This window comes from Lemur catta, chromosome 3 (genome assembly GCF_020740605.2).
Source record: "Lemur catta isolate mLemCat1 chromosome 3, mLemCat1.pri, whole genome shotgun sequence".
Lineage (NCBI taxonomy): Eukaryota > Metazoa > Chordata > Mammalia > Primates > Lemuridae > Lemur > Lemur catta.
Window position 1 is genome coordinate 36,553,957 of NC_059130.1, and position 26,562 is coordinate 36,580,518.

Consider the following 26,562-nt stretch of genomic DNA (forward strand, 5'->3'; position numbering starts at 1 on the left):
AAGACAGTCATCTTGAAATGGTACCCCTTTCATTTTTTTTCCAAAGCACATCTTCAAATACTATATCTTCCAGAAAAGAAATTTTATAATCTGATACTAAATGTCCTTATTTTACCTTTTTAATAGAAATGTCAAATTACCTATTATATGAGAACCAAGAAACATAAGACAACATCACATGTACTGACCTACATAGATGAATGAAATAGAATAGTGCTGAAAAATGTGAAACAGAAGACAATAACTCCTAGTTTGTCTTTGTAAAAAACTATGATAATGTAATGTATCATTTTAGCAGCATAATTTTTAAAAATGAGAATTTGTATTTTCTCATCTATTCTACTTGGTAATAACTTCAGGATTTTTATTTCAATATTAACCACTGCTAATGTATTATTGTGCTTAAAAGGAAAATTGAAGAGCACTCAAATTTATAAGTAATTTCCCAGAAAAAAAAACACACTGAACAGAAATATATACTTTGCCAGAAGAAACTCTGGAGGCATATTTGGGCTAATTTAAGTTTAATAACACCTTCCCCCAGTTTTAAAAGTAATCTTTTATAGAAAATTCAAAAATCCAAGCTACTTCCCAAAAAAAGGTCAAACAAAAATAACCCATCATCCTAGTGTTGAAGTAACTAACACTAATACGTTAGTAAATATCCTTTGTCCTTTTCCTTTGGCAAATATAAATATGTTTATTTAAAAAGAAAACAGACTCATAGCTGGGTGCAGTGGCTCATGCCTGTAACCCTAGCCCTCTGGGAGGCTGAGGCAGGAGGATCGTTTGAACTCAGGAGTTCAAGGTTAGCCTGAGCAAGAGTGAGACTCCATCTCTACTAAAAATAGAAAAAATTAGTTGGGCGTGGTGATGTGCACCTGCAGTCCCAGCTACCCGGGAGGCTGAGGCAGGAGGATCACTTGAGCCCTGGAGTTTGAGGTTGCTGTGAGCTAGGCTGAAACCACTGCACTGTAGCCTGGGCAACAGAGCAAGACTTTGTCTCAAAAAAAAAAAACCAGACTCACATGCACACTATTTTGTAACCTGCTTTTTTTCACTTAATATACTGTGAACATCTTTCCATGTCATTACATATTCTTCTACGTTATTTTTATTGCCCTATTATTCTGTTTTTATGGAGAAACAGTTTATTTAATCCTCTATTGGACATTTAGACTATTTATATCTTTTCACAATATGTCACTCAGAAAAAAAGACATGGAGAATGAAAAGATCCAAAAGGCATCTATCTAATCAGAGCTCTATAAAGAGGGACAATATCTGAAGTGATTATGGCTGGGAATTTTCCAGAACTGTTGAAAGACACCAATTTTTAGATAAAGTAATGTCAAAGAATTCCAAGCAGGATAATAAAAATCTACTTAGATATAGCATAGTGAAACTGTGTGACACAGAGGTTTAAATAAAAAATAAAAATAAAAAAACTCCTAAAAGCAGTCAGAAAGAAAACATCTCCTACAAAATTACTGCAATTATACTGCATGCCTGATTGAACATCAATGGAAGCCAGAAAATAGTGGAATATCTTCAATTGTCAATAGTGGCAGAGTTTACCGCTGGGAAGGAGGCTAGAGGTCATGTCATCAAGAATCTATGTATCATAACAAGGGCTTTGAGGAAACTAAGAATTTTAAGCAGGAAAATAACTGGTCTTATATTGGAAGGTAGAAAGGATTACATAAGATAGAAATGCAATAAATCCAGACAAGAAATGATATTGTCGTAAATCAAAACAATGGCAATCAGAATGAACAGCAGAGGATGAATTTAAGATATTCACAAATTAGTAACTGATTAGGTAAAAAATATAAGGGTAAAACAAATATCCATTTGATTTTTCTATACATTGTAAGAATATAAGAATATTTTATTTAGTTCTATGACCAGACCATGGTTTCATAAATAAGCTATGCATTTCATAAATAAATGACTATAGAAGCTTATTCCCTTCAACTAATTCAACTACCATGGTGGGATTGGAAGAAGACATTGTAAAACATTAATTCTCAATATTGATGTATCACTTCCAAAAAGTATCTGACAATCCATAAGTAACACGATAACCATCATTACAAAGGAGTTTTGAGAAGCAGGGACTGGGAAGTGAGAAAAAAGTTTTTTTTCACACTTAAAGTATCTGAAGACCCCATTGAAAATGACACTAAAGTTAAATAAGTGGAAGAAAAATATATTAAAAAGCCAATGCAATTCATTTTCCTTTACCTTAAAGGTAAACTATTGGTACAATATTCAAAAGAAATTCTTTACTTTCTTGCTACAAAAAATTTAAAAATTAAATGTCATAAAAGCCAAAAGAATGTCTAAAAGCTAACATCCAATGATTTAAAGAACTATGTATAAATTACCCAACCATATAAGTCAACTCAAGACTTCTAAATTCTTAAAACATTAATCCTGAAATAGTGATTAGCCAGGTCATGCAATTTCTGAATTATCTGTCTAGGTCTACTAATACCACTAACTGACAACACTAGGAATCAATTATTTTCCAACTGAAACTTAACAAAACTCAACAATAAATCCTCAAGAAAAGCTACTCAAGATTTTTTTTCCTAACTCCAAGGAGTCAGGCTTGCAGTATTTGTCTTCGTGAATAAATGTTCCCTAACACTTCTAAAATATATTACATTTAACAGGAATGTTTAATATTTCTTTACATGTCAAAAATCTTACTTTAACCAGTTTAGATGAAGATCTTTCTGAAATCATTGCATGCTTTACCACCTTAAAAAAAAACAGACTACATGCAGACATAATCTTTGGGACAAGTAAAAGAAATCATTTATCATACTACTGCATTATAGTGAAATTTTTAGTAAAAACTGAAATGTGGAAAGCAAGTAGACCTACACTAAACAGCCCCAGGCAATTGTGCCTTTCTACTTAAGGCTGCTTCTAATTGCTTTTCACCAAATCTGCTCCCTGTAACAATCCTTTACTATTAATTACTGTACCAATATTGCTAAAGCTATCCAGAAGAAAAGACAAACCATCAATCTTGTTAAATTGGTAGCTCATTTATTCACTTAATTTGTATATTCATTCAGGAAATAAAAACCCACAGAGGATGCAATTCATGCAGGGCACTAAGTATATATTCGAAACCCTGCCTTTAGGATTTCAGGAGGCAAATGCAAACATAGAAAATTACAATACATAGAAGGCCTGTGGGAGAATGAGGGGGTGGACAGAGCTTTTGCAGAGAAAGTCAATATTTGAGCTGGGTCTCAAATGATAAAGAAAAATTATGGTGAATAAATGCTAGAAAGATTATTTCAGGTAAAGGAAACAGCCATGAAGACTTGGGTTTTCTGGAACTTGAATCTGGGTCAAATGCCTTGCTCTCCCTGCTTTACAATATTGTATTTAATAGGTTTTTGCCTAAGGGCAGCTTTTACCTACTCACTTTCTAGGCTACTAGTTATAGTCTAGATCAGTGCTGTCCAATGGAAATATAATGTGAAATCACGTGTAATTATAAATTTTCTAAGAGCCACATTAAAAAGCAAAAAGAAACAGGTGTAAGTGAGTCTCTGAAAGCTGATGTGTACTTTACAACTATAATGCCACTCAATTCAAAACTAGCCATGTTTCAAGTGCTCAACCAGATATTTAACAGTGTACTTCTAGTGGCTACCGTATTGAACAACAAGGTTCAGAAAAGTTTTTTCCATAATGGGCCAAATAGCAAGTATTGTAGGCTTTGCCAGCCAGTTAGTCGACAATTAAGCACCACCAACATAAACAAATGAACATGCCTATGTTTGCCAACCTGTTCTAGATGGCTGAGTTTACTGTAAATCTGGCTGGCAAATAAAACTGACAAGTATGTACACATTTTTTATAATGTAACATAGTTATGGTTAACATTGCTGGTTGCTTCCCCAAAAAGGGCATGTGTTTCATTCCCTTGCCAGAAGCTGATTTAAGAATGGGCATGAGTGTGGGCAGCAAAAAGATGGCCCACTCAAGCTTGTTTACTGAGAAGAATTTATAAGTGTGTGGTTAGGGTTTAAGAAAAGCAAAGGATGGTGTGGAATTCTGGGGCTAGTAACAAACATGGAGAAAGCTGTTACCATCCTAAGGCCTGAAAGGACAAAGGAGGGAAATGGTTAGTGGAACCCAGAGAGAACTCCTTGGAGACTATTAGACAGGACTCTCTGCCTTAGATCTGCTGCCAGTGCCTCTGCTGGCCAAACCCTATCAGAAACCACAGTGTGTATGGGAGACTATTGATACAGTACCTAAGGTCAGCCTCCCAGGGCACAAAATAAGGTAGAAAATAATGGAGTGACAAAAGGAAGATAGCTAGCATAACTTCCAATCTAATTCTGGCCAATCAGACATGAGAAGTCTATTGGGGAATTTCTAGGAAATATTTCATTGCTCTAAAGAGAAACACAGGGAAAAAGACAAGTTTCTATTCGATTACTATCTTGGATTACCAGTTTTCTTACCCAGCATAGACTTACTAACCGTCTATCATTATTTCTATCCTTCTCTCCGCACCACCAATTTCATGACCCACCATACCATATGCCAACCCCAGATATTGTCTGTTATCTGATTTCTCTGATGCCAAATTGCCACACACTACAGAAATAACTAAGAAAATGGGTCCACTCTAAACTGATGTTGTCGGTTCTCAACCAGTCCCATAATGAAAAAATGTAATCTTTGTCTTTGCCTCTTGATGAATTTCTGTAACAGTCCTCACAACAGTAGTTCAGAACCTTTTCCATTTTCAAGTCCCAGCCCTGCCAAGCAACCTTTGGTTGTTGAATTTTGGTACCAGATGCTTAAATGTCTTCTGTCTTTCTTAATTTTCACTATCTTTAATCCTCTTCTCCAATGTTCCCGTGTCAGAAGAAAGGGTAGCCCATCTCTTTTTCAAGACTATCTCTGGAAACTATTATCTTGATCTTTCACATATCCTTTAAGAAATTGTTCACAAAGTTCAACCCACTAATCATTTCTATTGTTCACATTTACATTTAGAGCCAATCTATTCTTTAAAAATCATGTTTCTGAAATTATGATATAGATATCATCAGTAGTACACAAAATAAAATCTGGTTCTACAAACATTTATTTGTCAAGTGTTACCTATTTAATGTTTTAGAAAAAAATTAGTAACTGAACATCAAACCTATGATTTAACAGCATTTATTGTTTAGGATGAGAACAAGGATTTTTTTTAAGTGGGTTTTTTTTAAGTTATATAATAGATATACTATAATGGCAAAATTACAAATAGCTAAAATTTGGGAAACAATATTTTAAAATAAACAACAGCCCTTTTCAATGATGTACTTAACCCTCATGACCCAACCATGCTTTCCTTTTAATATAAAATGTCCTGCAAAAGTGGTTTGTACTTCCTATCTTCGATTTCTCAGCAGCCATTTGTTCCTAACCCATTTCTGCAACTCTTCTCTCTCTAAGGTCACTATGGCCTCCAAACTTCTAAGTCCCCACCCTCATTAAGCTTGCTACAAATTTTAACATATATAAAGTATATATCATACATCAACTCATTTATTCTTTATAAAAACATGCTGAGAAAGGCAAGACAGTGGTATCATTTCTATTTTTAAAATAAAGAAACTAAGATTCAAAGAAATTAAATATCTTGCACACTGTCACACGACCAGTAACTGCGTCTAAAAAATCCGTCTTCTGATCCCTAGTCATGCATCATTAAAAGAAAAGAGGGGGAACCAAGGCCAGCAGACTCATAATGATTACATTCCTAAAGATGACTAAGGAGAACTAAGCAGTGACTAATAACCAATTTTCAAATTTCAGTTTCAGTTCTTTTAACAAACATTTTCTTTGTCTACTTGTGGCAGGTACACAATTAGCTGATGCGTAGGCACTGACTAGCAGATTTTTATTGCCTAGAGAAGTTCAAACTCACTTTTAAATCCTGATTATTTTCTAAAAAACTCTCATAGACCAAGTCTTAGAATATCTTCATCCCAGTTTCACCTTGCTCTCCACAAACAGATGTAAGTAATGTAGAAGAGTCACTTAAAAGGTCACCTTTAGATCCATAGGATGGTCGGGCTTAGGAGTATTCCCTGAAAAAGCCAATCATTTATCAATCTTTATCCTAAAAGGGAAGATAAGATAGTATAATCCATCTGTCACCTTATATTGCTCCACTGACCTCAAAAAAACTTATAAAATTCTCAACTAATCACATCTACACTACTTTAGAGAAATGGAATCTGAACTAGAAATGTGGGCTAGAATATAAATATTCATACAGAAACACATTTAATAAATAATGTTGAAACTGGCTAACCATTTTAGAAAACTATAAAATTAGATCCCTAACTCATTATTCAAAATAAATTTCAAATGGATCAAATATTTGAATATAAAACAACATAAATTTAAAAATTCATGTTTTCCTTTTTCATAATCTTGGATGACTTCTAAGCATGACAAAACCTATAAGCAATAAAATATCTAATTACATAAAAACTAAACATAGCAAGGTATATACATAAAAGCAGGCCAGGCACAGTGGCTCACACCTGTAGTCCTAGCTTCCTGGGAGGCCGAGGCGGGAGGATAGCTGTAGCTCAGGGGTTCGACACCAGCCTGAGCACAGTGAGACCCTGTCTCTCAAAAATAAAAATAAGAAAATAAAAAAATACATAAAAGACAAATAACTAGTTAGAAAATATTCACAGTGCATCATAGTCAAAGGATTAATTTCCTTCATATGTTATAGAAAAAGCTCTTTAAGATAGGGAATAAAAATGAGCAAAGGATATAAATAGGGTTGTTAAAGAAAAAATACATGGTCAATAAATATGAAAAAAGTTCCCCACCTTACTTATAATTTATGAGAACAAATTTATGCTATATGCTATACTGTTTAATTACCAAAGTTTAAAAAAAGATTGGTAAGATTTATTGCCAAGAGTGTGGGGAAATGACATAGAGGGGAATATAAACTAGAGTAACATTTTTTTTTTTTTTGAGACAGAGTCTCGCTCTGTCACCTTGGCTAGAGTGCCGTGGCGTTAGCCTAGCTCACAGCAACCTCAAACTCCTGGGCTCAAGCAATCCTTCTGCCTCAGCCTCCTGAGTAGCTGGGACTACAGGCATGTGCCACCATGCCCGGCTAATTTTTTTGTCTATATATTTTTAGATGTCTATATAACTTCTTTCTATTTTCAGTAGAGACGGGGGTCTCACTCTTGCTCAGGCTGGTCTCGAACTCCTGACCTCGAGCGATCCACCCGCCTTGGCCTCCCAGAGTGCTAGGATTATAGGCGTGAGCCACTGCGCCCGGCCTAGAGTAACATTTTTTAAGGGAAATTTGGTAATATCTAAATTTTAAATGCAAAAACTCTTTGATCAAGCAATTTCACTTTTAAGAATGCATCCTACAGGTATAGTAGCACAATTAAGCAATGATACTGTTTCAGTAATGTTCTCTGTAGCACTGTTTGTAATACCACAACTCTGTAAACAACCTAAATGTCCATCAATAAGGAACAAGTTAAATGAATCATCAAGCATCCATGCAACAGAAATACTACACAGGTATGTAGAAAAATTATACTTAATATACTAAATGAAAAGACATCCAAGTGTTACCAAGTATAGAAAAAACAAATTGCAGAAGAGTTCCTAAATATGACCCCAAATGTAGAAAAAAGTAACACATTTACTTGAGAGAATAAGTATTACTTTATGGCTTTCTATAGTGTTTGAATTTTTTCAATGAGTATATACTACTTTAAATTTTTAAAACTTATAAGCATATTTCAGAAACTTATTTTTTAATAAAACCAAACTGACTTGTATTTCTTGGATAAGGACTAATGGAAGAGGAAATACCTGCTAATTATCTTGTGTAAGGACAACAGATTAAGATTTTAAAGTTTATCATGGATAATATACAAAAGTCTTAAATGGATATACAAATCACAATTGGTCTATAACCTTTTGAAAGCTATAAACAGATTTCTTTTCTATAATCACAATCCAGGAATTACTGAACTAGAGTAATTTTGGTTTATTTTTCTTTTATCGCCACACCTGTATCAACTGTGTAGGCTGCCCACATATGCAATATGTCTCTTACCACTAAACTTTTATAACATCATATGATTTTTTTTTTTTTTAAAAAAGGGCTGGAGAGCGCCCGCGGGTCTTGAACTGCTCTGCCTCTGCAAAGAGGTTGTTAAAACACTATTGAAGGAACTGCTGAGCTAAAGCCAGCCCATGTATGATCTTATTTTGAATCAAGGCACAATTTCTGATAGAAATGTTAGAGGATTTCATGTAGACTATAATTCTCAGTTGACACACAGCAGGGAACTATAAACCTACCTCAGGATCTGGAACCAGCACCATCCATGAGAAGAAGATAATACCTTAACAAACACAATGCTATATAACTTCAAAGAGTACTTTTATATTTTCTATCCTTACCTTTACATAACAAGAAATCTAAGCACTGAGAAGCTTTAAGATTTGCCCAAAGTTGTGCTCACTTCGGCAGCACATATACTAAAATTGGAACAATAAAGAGAAGATTAGCATGGCCCCTGCGCAAGGATGACACGCAAATTCATGAAGCGTCCATTTTATTTTTAAAAAACAAAAATAAAAAGTAAAAGTAAGAAAATAAGATTTGCCCAAAATCATCCCATACAAGTAGGTAGTCAGTCCATGACTACATATACATACACAGTAAGACTTCAAGCCCTATCTTTTTTTAAGTTTGCAATATTTTATATTTCCAGCTGTTGAGATTATATATTTTTTCTTAGAGATGGGGTCTTGCTATTGCCCAAGCTGGACTCCAACTCCTAGGGTTGAACAATCCTCCTGACTCAGTCTCCCCAGTAGATGGGACTACAGGCGTGTACGCTCAGCATGTTGAGACGGTATTTTTAGGCGCTGACATTACCTCTATCAGCAAAACCAGAGCCAGCTATTAAGCAGTCAGAATGCTACAGTAATACATGACCATTTCTTTTTTAGCACATACTTTGTTTTCCTCTTCTAGAAGTTGTAAACATCTATTTAGGTTATCTGTCATCTTAATAAAGCTGTACCTACAACTGTTATGTCATCTGACATTCCTTCAATTATATATGTATATGTGTGTGTGTGTGTGTGTGTGTGTGTGTGTATTTATATTTGAAATGCTACACCTGACGTTGCCATGATGATTAGAAGTGGTGGCAGCAGACCCACCACACAACACAGGAATCATTACTGACCTGCTATCTGTTTTGGCAAATAGCCTTTTAAACTCACAGAATGTTCTTTTTTAGCCTGCCAACTGCACAGATTTCTTTATTTTGAAGATTTAGAGGAGGTCTTTCTAAATCCAGACAATCGAGCAGTCTTTCACTTAGCGTAAGTACAAGAGGAAGTGTTTTTAGTGCCAGAGGTTTAAAGAGAGTTGACTGAAAAGGGTCAAGATCTGCTAGTCTTGAAAATGCTAATGTCTTCCTTATTTCCTGCTAAACAATCCTCTCTGGAACCTGCATCATCACACTAGCACTTAGAACTCCTTGTTGAAATCCTGTTCCAGGTCAACATTTGGTGCTGCTACTTTTAACTTTTCTAGGACACTCACTTGCTGACTAATACCTTTGGTGTATTCCACTTCGTACTGAATTCAGCTGATTTCCTCCATCTCAGCAGCAGAAGGAAAGGCCGCCCTCCTCACCAAATGTGTACCAACTACTGCTTGTTAGTTGGCACTATCTGTTTTTGATTGTTAAATCCTTTAACTTGCTTCAGCGAGCACATGCTAGATTTAGAGCCACTTTTGTCCTGCTGGGCATACTAGAGATAGGACCCAATGAGGACTGCTGCCATATTCCAGCTCCTCGGGTGCTCAGGCAGGCATTCTCAGAGGCCCCTGGATCCTTATCATCTGACTTACTCCTGCCCTTCCAATTTTCTTTCTATCCATGAAACAAACTACAAATCAATCTGTACTACCCACCCTCATCTTCTCTAAAAGCAAACAAAATACCACACACACCGCATTATCCTGCTTAATTTCAATTTCTTTGCAAACTCATACCTCTGGCTTGAAAGTCCTCTCCCAGTCTTCCTACTTTCAAAGGCCAAACTCAAATTTTACTTCTGTGAGACTTTCTTCCATTGTAAAGCGAGGGTTTTGGGTTTTCTTTTGTTCCCCCTCTCCCATTGGTCTCCTCTACTATTTGGTTACTATAAATCAACTCCTTTTTTTTATAACAAAGGACTGTTTTCTGTTTCAGTATCTTATTCACCCCAACCCCATGCTCCCTACTAACAAACCTGGTACACCGCCTTATATAGAGATCAAAGGTGCTTAACTGACACTAGATATACCTGTTGGCTGGAAAGCAGTATGCTAAACTTTAAACTCAGATGCATGTATTGCAGGAAAGGTCATAATTAAGTGATTGCTAAGAGCAATTCTTATGCTAGGAGCCCAAAATTAAGATTTAACTTTTGATAATGTTATTAAAAATATCTAGATTCTAGAATGTTCTTTCAGAAGGTAAGGAAAAAAAAAATACAAGCTCTTCCTTCATATTTTTCATCCCTACAGATTCTAGAAACTATACCTTCAACACTGTCATAAGCTGATTGTATATTTTCCCCAATAGAACACTGCTAGAATTTGTGGTTATATTCCCACTCCAAGGCCTGGCAACATAGAAATAAGAATAGGAAGAACATCTCATTAGAAGCAATAAGCAAAAGATACAAACACAGGCTGCCTTTTCTTTCAAAATAGTCAAGTTATGCTTCATGTCCCACTGATACAAGCTAGTTACAGTGGCACATGCCTATGGTCTCAGCTACCGGGGAAGCTAAGGTGGGAGAAGCACTTGAGCACCGGAATTCAAGACCAGCCTGGGTAACATAGTGAGACCTGTCTCAAAATAAATAAATAAATAAAGTACCCATCATGTCTAGGCAAAATTGGACCAAATTTTTAATAATTCTCCTAAAACATAAATTTACCTTAGATATATTATATTCCAGAAAAAAATTATGAACATTTTGTTTGCCTTCTTTAGATTTTTAAATCTTTTCAGGATTTTTTTTGGCATGACTCTAAAAATAAAGGTTTAAAAGCTGTCAAAGAGTCTCTCAGCTGGTGTCTTCCATTACTTTTGACCAATCTCTCCATAATGAACTAAGACATTCAAACCCATTCTTCGATCCTAAAAGCTATAAAAAATACTTAATATTCTATAACTTTATTAATGCTGATAATTATGTTATTTTTCATTGTACAAAGCATTTTTCAAGTGGAATTTTTCACCTATCAAAATGCCATATATTTTATTTAAAAGGTCACATCTGCCATGACTGGAAAGAGTTTGGAGAAACAGGTACTCTTGTATTGCTACTGGAGTATGATTATTTCCAGAGGATAATCTGGCAATACCTACCAAAATCTCATTCTCTTTGACCTAAAAAGAATTTCTAGGAATGTATCCATGGAAAAATCATAACCACTTAAACTTTTGCTTTTCTGCATTTTCTAAAATAAACATGTATTACTTTTATCCTAAGGAAAAAACAAGGTACTGTCCACCTACTCAGTATACCAAAACTCTATACAGACCAGTCAGTTTAACCACTAGACACATATATTAGATGAAAGGGCATGATTGCAGAATAACAATGATATTAACCTTTTGTCATATTTTTGCCCTCAGACTCTCAAAATTTGTTATAAAAGGCAAGTTTTCCCATGTTCAGATATTTATGGGAATATCAAAGAATACTGAAATTGAATAGCACTAAACTATATTAACTGAACTTAGAGAAACAAGACAAGGATATCCACTCTCACTTCTATTCAAGACTGTACTAGAATCCTCGTCATAGCAGTTAGGCAAGAAAATGAAATAAAAGGCCGCAAATTGGAAAGGAAGAAGTAAAACCTAAGACTGCAGATAGCATGATCTTATATACAGCAAATACTATAAAACCCACACACAAAAAAAAATATCAGAGCTAATAAATGAATTCATCAAGGCTGCAGGATATATGATCAATACATAAAAATCAATTGTATTTCCATACAGTAGCAAACAACTGGAAAATGAAATTGAGAAAATAATACCATTTATAATAGTACCAAAAGGAATAAAATAAATGTAACAAAAGTACAAAACTCATTCTGAAAAGTATAAAATACTGTTGGAAGAAATTAAAGAACACCTAAATAAATGGGAAGTCATCCCATTTTCATGGATTGGAAGACCTACTATTGTTAAGATGGTGAGTTAGTTTCTTGTGGCTGCTGTATCAAATTACCACAAACTTGGTGGCTTAAAACAAAAGGAGTTTATTCTCTCACAGTTCTGGAGGCTGAGCTAAAGTCGAGGTGTCACAGCAGAGCTGCATTCCCTCTGAGGGCTCTAGGTAGAATCCAATCCTTGTTCCTCCAGATTCTGGTGTCCTCCAACCAGCATTCCTTGGCTTGTGGTCATAGCACTCCCATCTTCAAGGCCAGTATCTAAAAATTTCTCTGTGCCCCATCTTCACACATCACTTTCACCTCTGTATGTGAGACCTCCCTCTTATAATGATACATGCAACTACATTTAGGGTTCACACAGATATTCAGGATAATCCCATCTACTAAGGTCTGAATGTTTGTATCTCCCTAAAATTCATAGTTTTAAGCCTAATCCCCCACATGATGATATTAAAAGCTGGGGCCTTTAGGAGATGATTAGGTCATGAGGAAAGAGCAGACTGGACTAAGAAGTCGGTACCAAGAAGCAGGGGTGTTGCTATAACAAACACCTGAAAACGTGGAAGTAGCTTTGGAACTGGGTGATAGATACAGGCTGGAAGAGTTTTGAAGTGCATGCTAGAAAAAGCCTGTGCTGCCATGAACAGAGCATTCAGGGCAATTCTGATGAAGGCTCAGAAGAGAAGAGCTGAAGAGAAAGCCTCAGTCTTCAAAGAGATTACCTAAGTGGTTGGAAACAGAATGTTGGTAGAAGTATGGATGGTAAAGGCCAATCTGATGAGGCCTCAGACAAAAATGAAGATCACATTATTGGAAATTATTAATCCTTGTTTAACAGTGCAAAAAAATATGGCTGAATTGTGTTCATGTCTAAGTGTTTTGTTAAAGTTAGAATTTGTGAGCAATAAAATTGGATGTTTGGCTGAAGAAATATCTAAGCAAAATGTTGAAGGAGCAGGATGGCTTCTCTGGAAAGTTTATAGTAAAATGCAAGAAGACAGAAACAATTTAAAGATGAAATTTATAATACATCTAAGGGAAGCAGAATTTAAAAGGTTTGGAAAATTCTCAGCCTGGCCCTCTTATAAAGAATGAAAATGCACGGTCTAGAGAGAGCACCAAGAGCAGACCCTAGTGACCCTTTGAAAAGGAGATTGGTCAGGATCAGCAGAAGTCAAGTGGTACTCATCAAGACAATGGAAGACTAACCCTGAAGACATTCTGAGATTAGATTAGAAGTACATCACAAGCCCAGGGTGCCAAGACCCACAGTATTAGGTCAAAAGAGGGGCCTTAGGCACCTGCAGGACCTCAGTGCTTAGGGCCCAGAAGTGCTCCTGGCACTATGGCACAATACTCCTCCAGTGGGCCCACATATAGTACAGGCCACACTGGGTACCCCTCTAGAGGGCAAAGGCAGAGAGAACTGCTGCAAGAGCAGGGCTACTGTAGAGAACCCCCACTAGGGCCATGCGTAGTGTAGTCACAGGGGCAGGGCCACTGAAGTGAACCCAGACTGATAAAGCCACGGGCATGCAACTACAGCCCAGGAGAGCCCCAGGCAAGTGACTCCAAGCCAGGAGAAATGTCACATGGGCTATGCCCAGCAAAGCCTTGGGAGTGGGGCCACCCAGTGCCTTAAGGGCCCAACCCCTCCCTAATGTGTCCCGAAGGCAGAACATCAAATTAAAGATTATTCTCAAGCCTTAAGATTTAATGTTGTTTGCCAGGTTTTAGACTTACCTATTATCCCTTTCTTCCTTCCTGTTTCTTCCTTTTGGAATGGGAACATCTATCCTATACCTGTCCCACAACTGTATTTTAGAAGCATATAATTTGTTTGATTTCACAGGCTCACAGCTGTGGGGGAATTTGGCTGCTTCAGAATGCATCCCACCTTGAGTCTCACTCATATCTGACTCAGATGATATTTAGATGAGACTGTGAACTTTAAAGTTGATGCTGGAACAAGTTAGGACTTTTGGGACTATTGAGATGGAATGAATATATTTTGCATGTGAGAAGGACAGGAATTTTGAGGGGCCAGGTGTGGAATGTTACAGTCTGTTTGTGAATGGTACTAGTGCCCTCATATAAGCGATCCTAGACAGCTAGTTAGCCCCCTCCACCATGTGAGGATGCATCAAGAGGGTGTCAGCTATGGAGAGGCAATCCCTTGCCAGACATTGACAGCACCCTGATTTTGGACTTCCCACATCCAGAACTATGAGAAAAAAAAATCCTGTTATTTATAAGTTACCCAGTCTAAGGTATTTTGTATCATCAGCCTAAATGAACTAAGACACTATCTCAAGGCCGGGTGCAGTGGCTCACGCCTGTAATCCTAGCACTCTGGGAGGCCGAGGTGGGAGGATGGCTCGAGGTCAGGAGTTCGAGACCAGGCTGAGCAAGAGCGAGACCCCATCTCTACTAAAAATAGAAAGAAATTATCTGGACAACTAAAACTATATATAGAAAAACTTAGCTGGGCATGGTGGCGCATGCCTGTAGTCCCAGCCACGAGGGAGGCTGAGGTAGAAGGATTGCTTGAGCCCGCGAGTTTGAGTTTGCTGTGAGCTAGGCTGACACCACTGTACTCGAGCCCAGGCAACAGAGTGAGATTCTGTCTCAAAAAAAAAAAAAGACATTATCTCAAGATTCCCGACTTAATTACATCTGCAAAGATCCTCCCTTTTTCCTCCCTATAAAGCAGTATTCCTAGATTCCAGGTTTTCGGACATGTATATCTTTTGGGGAAGGGGACATTTTTCAACCTACCAAAGATAGCAATCCTCCTAAAATTGATGTGGATATCCACATTCAAAACAATGAAGTTGAACCCTTATCTTACACCAGATACAAAAATTAACTCAAAATGGATTCAAGACCTAAAGATAAGATCCAAAAAACTCCTAGAAGAAAACATAGGGAGAAAGATATATGACACTGGATTTGTCAATGACTTCTTGCATATGACACCAAATATACAGGCAACAAAAGCAGAAATAGACAAATGGGACTATAAACAAACTATTGTGCAAAGGACACACTCAACAAAAAAACACAAATAACCCAACTTAGAAATGGTCAGAGGACTTGGACATTTCTCCAAAGATGATAGACAAATGGCCAGCAAGCATATGAAAAGATGCTCACTAATTATTTAGAGAAATGCAAACCAAAACCATGAGTTATCACCTCACACCTATCAGGACAGCTACCATCAAAAAAAAAAAAAGAACAGAACAAGTGTTGGTGAGGATGTGAAAAAACTGGAATGCTTGTTCCCTACTGGTGGGATTGTAAAATGGTACAACTACTATGGAAAACATACTAGTATGGCAGTTCCTCACAATGTTAAAAATGGAACTACCAATATTATCTAGCAGCTCCACTTCTGTGTATACATCCAAAAGTAAAAACAGGGTGTTGAAGAGATATTTGAACATTCATGTTCACAGCAGCACTATTTACAATAGCCAAAAGGTAAAAGCAACCTTAGTGTGTAGGACAGATGAATGGATAAACAAAATTTGATATACACATACAATGGAATACTATTATTCAGCCTTAAAAAGGAAAGAAATTCTGACACATGCTGCAACATGGATGAACTTGAGGACATTATGCTAAGTGAAATAAGTCAGTCACAAAAAGATAAATACTGTATAATTCCACTTATGAGATACCTGAGTAGTCAATTCACAGAGACAGAAAGTAGAATGGTGGTTTCCAGGGCCTGGGGGATGAAAAGACTTCTTGAGATAAATGGTGGTAATGGTTGCACAATAATGTACAACCAATGAACTGCACACTTAAAAATGGTTAAGATGATAAATTTTGTTATGTATATTTTACCACAATTAAAAATAAATTAATCTAAAAAATCCGTATGATCCTGGATTAGGTAATAATTTCTTAGATAGTACATCTAAAGTATAAGCAATCAAAGACAAAAACAGATAAACTAGATTCATCAAAATTTTAAAACTTTGTATAGCACAGGACACCATGAATTAAGTGAAAAGACAGCCAGGCCCAGTGGCTCACACCTGTACTCCTAGCACTCTGGGAAGGCAAGGCAGGAGGATCACTTGAGGTCAGGAGTTGGAGACCAGTCTGAGCAGGAGCGAAACCCCGTCTCTACAAAAAATAGAAAAATTAGCTGGGTGTGGTGGCTCACACCTGTAGTCCCAGCTACTAGGGAGGCTAAGGCAGGAGGACCACTTGAGCCAGGAGTTTGAGGTTGTAGTGAGCTATGGTGACACCACTGTACTCTAGCCAGAGTGACAAATTATGTACCTGGTAAGAATCTAATATCCAAAATAAAGAAATCTTACAATTTAAGAAAAGACCAAATAACCCAATTTAGAAATAGGCAAGGGATATAAATAGACATTTCTCAAAAAAAAAAAAAAGATAAATAGCCAATAAGCACATGAAAAGATGCTCAACATCATCAGCCATCCGGTAAACACAATTGAAAGCCACAATAAAATGCCACTTCACATACACTAAGATAGCTATCATCAAAAGACAGATAATAACAAGTATCAGTGAAGATACGGAGAAACTGAAACCTTCATATATTGCTGATGGGAATGTAAAATGGAGCAGTTACTTTGGAAAAGTTTGGCAGTTTCTCAACATAGATTTACCATATGATTCACCAACTCCACTCCTAGGTATATACCCAAGAGAACTGACAACATACATTCACACAAAATTGGTACACAAATGTCCATAGTAGCATTATACATAATTGCCAAAAACTGTAAATAACCCAAACAACCAACTATCAACTGATTAATAGATAAGCAAAATGTGTTATAGCCAAACAATGGAATATTGTTTAGCCATAAAAAAAGAAGTACTGATACATATTAGAACATGGAACACATTATGCTAAGAGAAAACAGCCAGTCACAAAGGCCACACATTCTATGAATCCCTTTATATGACATGCCCAAAACAGGCAAATCCAAAGTGATAGGAAGATTAGTGGTTGCCAGGAGCTCAGAGAAGGGAGGAATGAGGAGTGACTATTCATGTGTACTGGGCTTCTTTTTGGGGTGACAAAAATGTTTTGGAATTAAACAGTGGTGATGTGAATGTACTGGCAACCACTGAATTATACACTTTACAATGGTGAATTTTATGCTATGTGAATTATCACTAAAAAAAAATTAGGAAGAATGGAAGGAAAAAAGGAAGAGGAAGAAGAGAAGGGGGCAGAGGAGAAGGGAGGGAAAAAGGAATGGGGGGAAGAAAGAGGAAGAAAAAAAGAAAGGGTACCTAGACTAATCTATTCAAATCATATTTTCACATTTGGTATAAAGACAGAACTAGTAAATGGGGTCTAAATCAGACTGCCATTTTTAGCTTTTCCTGTTAATTTATGCAGGGTCCTCATTTCTATTTCCTTCTTCTAGAAGTGAACCATTCCACAGTAAATTACTGGAGAGGTAGGGCTGGGTGCAGTGGCTCACACCTGTAATCCTAGCACTCTGGGAGGCCGAGGCCGGAGGATGGCTTAAGCCCAGGAGTTTGAGGTTGCTGTGAGCTAGGCTGACGGCCAGGGCACTCTAGCCTGAGCAACTGAGTGAGACTCTGTCTCAAAAAAAAAAAAAAACACATCTGCACTAAAAACTGGAGTGATTAAAACTTAAAAAAAAAATAGTAGAGATGCAAATCAGAAAGTAAAAGCAGAAACAACAGCTAGGTATGCAAACAATCATGAAAAGAGGTAGTAAGAAAAAAATATTTAAAAAATTTAAACAGGCATAAGCAACAACAAAAACACAGCAGGGCACATTTGTAGAGTATGGAGGTAAATGTTGCAATCTGGTATTACATATCAATATTTTGAAATAACACCTTTTGACCCTGCAATTCCTCTTTAGGAATCTCACAAATATGTAAAGATGTTCACCACAGTCTGTTTATAGTAGAAAAAACAGAAACAACTTATATATTCCAAGAAAAAAGTACATTGTCTATGACATACATAAAATAACAACTCTGTAGTCACTCATCTATCACATGACAATAGAATGATGTCTACGATATATTGTCGAAGTCCAAGTTACTAAACAACAGGTAAAACATCCTATTTACACTAAATGTCACATATTCCTGTAAGACTTATATTCATTACTCAAAGACAGAATTGGGGGTCATTTTTACTTTTATCCTTTTCTGCATATTTTGAATTAATCGAACACTTTATGTACATCATACCACAATAAAAACTATTGGTGAGCATGTATTATTTTTAAAATCAAATAATAACATTTTCAATTTGGGCAAAAATTTGTTATCTTCAGAACTGGTATTATTTCAAATAAATGCCACAAAATATAAAAAAGCTAATGAATCATAATTTCACCTAGTAGGCACTGGATAAACTAGAGATACTTTTGTGAAAATGTGAACTAAATACTGTGCAAATTATTATGGCAGTCACAATTCAATAACCCAAAGGTTGGGTGATCCTATAATTAATTTAATCAAACTGGCACACTTCTGAGAATGAAAGCAAGGACTATAAAGAATTAAACTGGACACAGGTGAAAAGTGGGACTATACTGGGCAAATTAGGACATAAGCTCTTCCTACCCATAAATTACTATAATTATGAATCACAGAATAAGAATCCAAGAATTATACAGGTTAAGTTTTAAGGTGGGTATCAAAGTTCTTGATAGGGGTAATTTTTGATCACCAAAAGTATTATCCAACAAGCTTTTACAAACTTCACAACCCTGGGCCCTCCTCCTGGAGATTCTGATTCAGTACATCTATAATGAGGTCCGAGGCTTGGCACGGTGGCTCTACAAAAAACTTCTTTAAAATATTAGACAAAAGAGGCTGAAGTGGGAGGATCACTGGAGCCCAGGAGTTCGAGGCTGCAATGAACTATGGTCACGCCACTGCACTCCAGCCTGGGTGACAGAGGGAAACTTTGTCTCCAAAAATAAAGAAAACAAAACAAAACCACACACCATATAATGGGGTCCAAGAAACTGCTTTTGTTTATTGGATGATTTATTTTCATTCCATAGGTGATTCTCATGCATGCCGCAGTTGAGAGAGAACTGCCACACTAAGAGCTATGTCTCAAACTTTAACCTGCATCTGAATCACCTGGGGACCTTATTAAAATACAATTTTTATTCTAAAAATGTGAGGTAGGACATTTCTAACAAGCTCCCCCAAGTGGTTCTGGTTGGTGGGCAATACCTTACTGGCCTGGCATTCTTCAAGCCTTTGGTACTCAATTTACCCATCTACTTGCTCCCCAAAGTGAACCAATGTTAAAATAAGTAAAACACATTTTCAGATCAGCATTACTTATTTTAACCAAGGAGGTTGTCATACTTCTTCATTTAAACCAAACAATTCAAAAAAATTTTTTTTGAGACAGGTTCTTGCTCTGTTGCCTGGACTAGAAGTGCAGTGGCATCATCATAGCTCAATGCAACCTCAAACTCCTGGGGGTTCAAGCGATCCTCCTGCCTCAGGCTCCTGAACAGCTGGTACTATAGGCACAGACCACCATGCCCAGCTGTTTTTTTTATTTTTTTATTTTTTGTAGAGACAGGGTCTTGCCATGTTGCCCAGGCTGGTCTCAAACTCTTGGGCTCAAGCAGTCCTCCTGCCTTGGCCTCCCAAAATGCTAGGATTACAGGTGCAAGCCACCACGCACACCCATAAACAATTCAATTTTTAACATCTGCACTGGCGGGGCAGCACACGCCTGTAATCCTAGCACTCTGGGAGGACAAGGCGGGAGGATCGCTCGAGGTCAGGAGTTCGAGAACAGCTCTGAGCAAGAGCCAGACCCCGTCTCTACTGAAAAGTAGAAAGAAATTAACCAGACAACTAAAAATATACAGAAAAAATTAGCTGGGCATGGTGATGCATGCCTGTAGTCCCAGCTACTTGGGAGGCTGAGGCAGAAGGATCACTTGAGCCCAGGAGTTTGAGGTTGCTGTGAGCGAGGCTGATGCCACGGCACTCTAGCCCAGGCAACAGAGTGAGATTCTGTCCCAAAAAAAAAAAAAAAAAAAATCTGCACTAAAACCTGGAGTGATTAAAACTTAGTGAACTAAGACAATAAGGAGTACTGAAAATACATAGAAATTAGAGTAATTTAAAATCTTTTAAAAATTGAGATGTAAAGAGAGCAATACCTGGTGACAGAAATTTTCAATTATAACAATTTTTCTTTCTCCAAGAACTGGAAGGGAAAAACAAACGAACATGAAGTTTCTAATATGTGGGAAAACAAAGGAGACAACCTGGGTTATAAAGTCCCTAACTCACAGAAGGGGAAGGTTTCTCCCCAATGTTGGCTCATCCTCCTTTGCATAAATTTCACATTTTATATAACACTAACACTAGCACATATGCAATATAACTATGTCATATACAGCTAATTGAGAACACATTAATAAACTTCATTATGCCAACTTGAGCAGCAATATTTACAGTCCTAGTGGGATTTCAGCTATTGCCATTTACACTAAGTTTAAGTAGGAAAAACAATGTTTCTTTATGAAAAAAGTCAAGATGCTTAAGACAACCTGTCTTGGAAAGTTCCACCCTTATTTGTTAACCAAACAAGTCTCAAATTTCAAATCCTTGTTGAAGTCAAACCTATGCAAATGTCACCGCAAAAATACCCTGATGCAATAGATGACATCAATTAGTGTTGTGTTTACAAGTCTATCATTCATAACCATAAACCTTTTCCTTAACAACAAGCACTGCATTGTACTCTTTTTATTCGGGCATTAAGGAAACTTGGATATAAAAACTAATAAAACTCCCTAATTCCCCCCCCTCACTAGATTTATAGCTCAGTACTCAGGGTAGGTACTCGACTAATTATTTGCATTTTACTCATATATCTATTGTGAGAGTAATTAATTATGTGATATGCTTATTTGCAATAATCCAATTATATGTATAATTTTGGAGGTTTTGCCATTCACTCAACGTGGAATTCGATAATGACAAACATGTCTGTACTGATCTATAGCTATAGCCCCAGCATCCAGCAGGACAGCTCAATAATTATTGGTAGGTTGGCCGGGCGTGGTGGCTCATGCCTGTAATCCTAGCACTCTGGGAGGCCGAGGTGGGTGGATTGTTTGAGCTCAGGAGTTCAAAACCAGCCTGAGCAAGAGTGAGACCCCATCTCTACTAAAAATAGAAAGAAATTATCTGGCCAACTAAAATATATATATAGAAAAAATTAGCTGGGCATGGTGGCGCATGCCTGTAGTCCCAGCTACTTGGGAGGCTGAGGCAGTAGGATCGTTTAAGCCCAGGAGTTTGAAGTTGCTGTGAGCTAGGCTGACGCCACGGCACTCACTCTAGCCCGGGCAACAAAGCGAGACTCTGTCTCAAAAAATAAAAATAAAAATAAAAATAATAATAATTATTGGTAGGTTAACTGGTTGAATGAATGGTGTCTAAAATAGAAGATACCCAACAGATGTTCACTGAATTAATAAGGACTTATTTTCTAATTTTTGTTACCAGCTATATAAAATTTTAATACCCATTTACAATAATGAGAACTAAAGAGATGACAATCTCTGATCTAGTACACTAAATTTGTTCTTTATTTCATTAATTCACCTCAAATTAAAAGCCTCACCATTGCTAGGTATCTGTAAGGACTCCTCTGTAGGGTTTCTCCGGTCTTCATCTTCCTCAGAATTTTTACTGGACTTTGACAGCCGGTTTCTTAGAGACATCTCTTTGCCCACCATTGTATTATCTAGGAAAAAAGATATAAAAAGCTCTGAACCAAGTATCTGGCTGAGGTGAATTTCCCAATACCACCATATTTAAGAGAGGTGAAATCTGATAATATATTTTTCCTTTTGTGTTACTTTAATCATGTTTAAGCATTTTTTAAGTACAAGATACTCAAGATGGCAAACTTGAAGAAATTAGCTCCTATAAAGTAATTGGCTAGTTTCCAAGACCCTTTTTAAACATAGCCCCCATTTTTTTTTCTTCTCCCTGACGATGGGAGGAAACCATTCTTAAAGAACAATTTAGTTTAACAAGGCATAAGTATATGAAAAATTAAGGATTAAATAGCAAAAGATAACTACAAAGATGCCACAAGTTACAGTATAATTAATAACAGAGTCAATGGTAAAAACAAATACTGGCGGGGCACAGTGGCTTATGCCTGTAATCCCAGCGCCTTGGAAGGCCTTGGCAGCCTGGACAACATAGTGAGACCCTGTCTCTACAAACAAAAATAAAATTAGCCAGGTGGGGTGGCATATGTCTGTAGTGCCAAATATTAATACTGAGGAGGCTGAGGCAGGACGATCACTTGAGCCTAGGAGTTTGAGGCTGTAGTGAGCTATGATTGTACCACTGCACTCCAGCCTGGGCGACAGAGCAAGAACCTGTCTCAAGCCGGGCATGGTGGCTCATGCTTATGATCCTAGCACTCTGGGAGGCCACGGTGGGAAGATCGCTTGAGGTCAGGAGTTTGAGACCAGCCTGAGCAAGGGCGAGACCCTGTCTCTACTAAAAATAGAAAAAATTAGCCGGGCATGGTGGTACATGCCTGTAGTCCCAGCTACTTGGGAGGCTGAGGCAGGAGGATTGCTTAAGCCCAGGAGTTTGAGGTTGCTGTGAGCTAGGTTGATGCCACAGCACTCTAGCCTGGGCAACAGAGTGAGACTTTGTCTAAAAAAAAAAAAGAACCTGTCCTAAATAAATAAATAAATGAGAATAAAAAACAATAAATACCTTAAGTTCAAAGACAGGAGAGATCAGTAGAAGATACAAAGGTTTCATACAAGAGAAGATATTTTGAGGCCGGGCGCGGTGGCTCACGCCTGTAATCCTAGCACTCTGGGAGGCCGAGGCGGGTGGATCGCTCGCGGTCAGGAGTTCGAGACCAGCCTGAGCAAGAGTGAGACCCCGTCTCTACCAAAAATAGAAAGAAATGATTTGGACAGCTAAAAAATCTATATAGAAAAAATTAGCCGGGCATGGTGGCGCATGCCTGTAGTCCCAGCTACTCGGGAGGCTGAGGCAGTAGGATCGCTTAAGCCCAGGAGTTTGAGGTTGCTGTGAGCTAGGCTGATGCCACGGCACTCACTCTAGCCCGGGCAACAAAGCGAGACTCTGTCTCAAAAAAAAAAAAAAAAAAAAGATATTTTGAACTAAGTCTTGAAAGATGAGTATCCCATGTGTGAGAGTTAAAACAAGAGCTTTTTGAAACCTATTCAGGGGACCATGACTGAATCAGAATACTTTACTAGAGAATAAGAAAGAAATATTTGTTAAGTATCTACTAAACGCAAGGACCTTTCTGGGTGCTTTAAGTTTTCTTATTTAATATTCTTAACAATTCCACAAAAAAAAGTTATTACCCCTAGTTTTCATATGAGAAAACAATGGCTCAAAGTAGTTATTATCAATGTCCTCCACCCATGTACCAGCACACCTGCAGTTCAACAAATTGAGTTTATTAGGAACACACATCATGGGAAACTAAAGATAGAAGTAGAATTTGACTAGGTGATTTTTGAAGAGTCCTTAAGAAGCAGCAGTTTACTCCAGACTGGGTACTGTCAGAAAGTGGGGGCAATTCTATGATTGGGTATAACAATAATTCTTCTCTATAAGGGAGCAGACTATAAGGAGGCTAAAGCTGTAATTGGCAAAGCAAAAGCAATCACTCACATTAGCCTGGAGAAGGAGGTGTTTGATAATTTGGGGTTTGGATAGTGTACATGTTTCATCTGTGTTCAGATACAATCATGGCATGGTCTTGTTTTTGTCTTGATCTACCAAGGTCACAGAATGGCCTTGTCTCATGCTGACGTTCAGTTAATCAACCTAGCTGTTCAATGCCAGGCTAGTTCATAGCAACACCAAGGCCTAACTGATACCAGGGCGGCTCCAGGAAGCTAAAAGTTGCTTTTTTTCATTACACTAACTTGCCCAAGACCACTCAGCTAATGACAGAGCCAAATTTGAACCTGTATTAGTCTCCATCCAACAAATACCACTAACTATTTTAAAAAGAAGTCAGTAATAGAAATGTGATGAAGAAAAAGACTAGAAAGGAGAACAGGAGTCAAACTATAAAGGTCTAAGAAATTAAAAGGCTTTTTCAGGAAGGCAGGGGTGAGCCATTGTAAGCACTGAAAAACAGGATCAAAGTCAAATTTTAGGAAGATAGATATCAAGATAGTACAAGGTTTACTTTAAAGCAGTGTTTCACTGTGTGATGAAGTTTTCACTAGTCTAAAACAAGAAGTGAAAAATAATGAAGTACTTATTCTTAAAGCTACACATATTTAAGTTGTGAGATTATGGTCTTCCTAATTAAATGATCATGCTAATTAAAATGTGAAAAAATACTTCCTAAATTTTTATATTAAAATATCCTTTCCGGCCGGGCATGGTGGCTCACGCCTGTAATCCTAGCACTCTGGGAGGCCGAGGCGGGTGGATCACTTGAGATCAGGAGTTCGAGACCAGCTTGAGCAAGAGCGAGACCCCGTCTCTACTAAAAATAGAAAGAAATCATCTGGCCAACTGAAATATATGTAGAAAAAAATTAGCCGGGCATAGTGGCGCATGCCGTAGTCCCAGCTACTCGGGAGGCTGAGGCAGTAGGATCGCTTAAGCCCAGGAGTCTGAGGTTGCTGTGAGCTAGGCTGATGCCACGGCACTCACTCTAGCCCAGGCAACAAAGTGAGACTCTGTCTCAAAAAAAAACAAAAAAAAATATATCCTTTCCTTTGATTGTCCTTGGAATTCTTGGGGGGCAGGGCAGGGAAGAAAATGTCCTTTTCTGTATGAAATGATGAAATATAGTACATGGTGAATTTGGTTGTTTTTTCAACTATCTCAGCTTGGCAAAGCGAAAATCTGACAAATCCAGATCAATCCTATTCTAGTTTTTTCTGAAATCAAATAAATGCAACAGAATTGTGGAGCAGTAGATGAATATATTAAGCAGAAATTTTAGGAGATCAATAAGATATGATTAAGAAGAACCTAGGAAAGAAGTCAGGATTACTGATAAATATTTCAAAGTAATCTGCATAAAAGTGACAGAGGAAGCCACAAGAGCATCTAACTCTCCAACAGAAATGATTAAAGAAGTGAGAACTGAAAACTAAACTTTCAGGGAAGCCCTCAAAGAAAGCAGAAAAGATATAAGAAAATGACAAAAAATACAAAAGGAATAAAGATATTTCAAAAGGAAGGAATTTCACAAGGAATAACGTGGAATTAATAAAAGACAGCAACATAAAATTTTAAAATGCCAGATTAAAGTTTACTACCTAAGCTCTATGACACAGTATAACAATGCAATGTTTCTCAAACTAGATAACAGCTAACTTGAGTGTTTATGTGCCTTACGTGTAGTAAGTATGTCAATCTCAATAGAATCTTTGTTATTCCCCAAATATTCTGTGGCCACCATGTCTTTCCATATACTCTACCCTACAGAAACCTATTTCTCTTCTGTCCCTTCTTTGTTTAGCTAACACCAACTCATCCTTCAAAGAGTCATAGTAGCAGCAGGAATAAACAAGATGAACATCAACAACAGCTGTGATTTAATGAGCACCTATATGTACCTCCCAGGTACTATGCTTTTAAGCTCTTCACATTTTCTATTTTTTGTGAGGTGGGGTGTTGTGAAGAGGGGTGTTCATCTGCCTTGTTTTTGTTGAGACAGAGTCTCACTCTGTTGCCCAGGGTAGAATGCAATGGCATCATCGTAGCTCACTGCAACTTCCAACTCCTGGGCTCTAAGCAATCCTTATTCGTCAGCCTCCCGGGTAGCTGGGACTACAGGCATGCGCCACACAAGGCCTGGCTAGGTTGTTTTTTTTTTTTCCTCTCTCTCTCTCTCTCCTTTCTTTTTGGTAGAGAAGGGATCTCACTTTTGCTCAGGTTAGTCTTGAAACTCCTGAGCTCAAGCAATCCTCCCACCTCAGCATCCCAGAGTGCTACGATTACAGACGTGAGCCACCAGCCTCTTCACATTTTCTTATTTAATCTTTATAACCTTAGATAGATATTATCCTCATCTTACAGATGAGAAAAATATAGTTTAGGGAGGTGATTTAACTTGTCGCAAATTATATAATTCTCCAGCAACATAACTAGAATTTAAAATAAGGACTAACAGATTCCACAACCTACCAATTGGATTACCTCCAATTCACCTCCTCTGCTAA

General features: G+C 37.4%; 1 protein-coding gene, 1 non-coding gene and 1 pseudogene across 4 annotated transcripts in view; 1 reads left to right on the top strand and 2 right to left on the bottom strand.

Moving 5' to 3' along the window:
• Positions 1–26,562, bottom strand: part of SOAT1 (sterol O-acyltransferase 1) — a 71,534-nt gene that overhangs the window by 34,950 nt on the left and 10,022 nt on the right. For all 3 annotated transcript variants that reach the window (XM_045547260.1, XM_045547264.1, XM_045547259.1), the window contains exon 2: positions 21,978–22,100. In XM_045547260.1, coding sequence (XP_045403216.1) covers positions 21,978–22,092 — 115 coding nt within the window. In that variant the 5' untranslated portion in view covers positions 22,093–22,100. The remainder of the gene's footprint in view (positions 1–21,977; positions 22,101–26,562) is intronic.
• LOC123636134 lies at positions 8,560–8,666 on the top strand. The gene has a single exon (XR_006734345.1). It is a non-coding gene; the product is annotated as a U6 spliceosomal RNA (small nuclear RNA).
• On the bottom strand, positions 8,992–9,724 carry LOC123634141 (annotated as a pseudogene).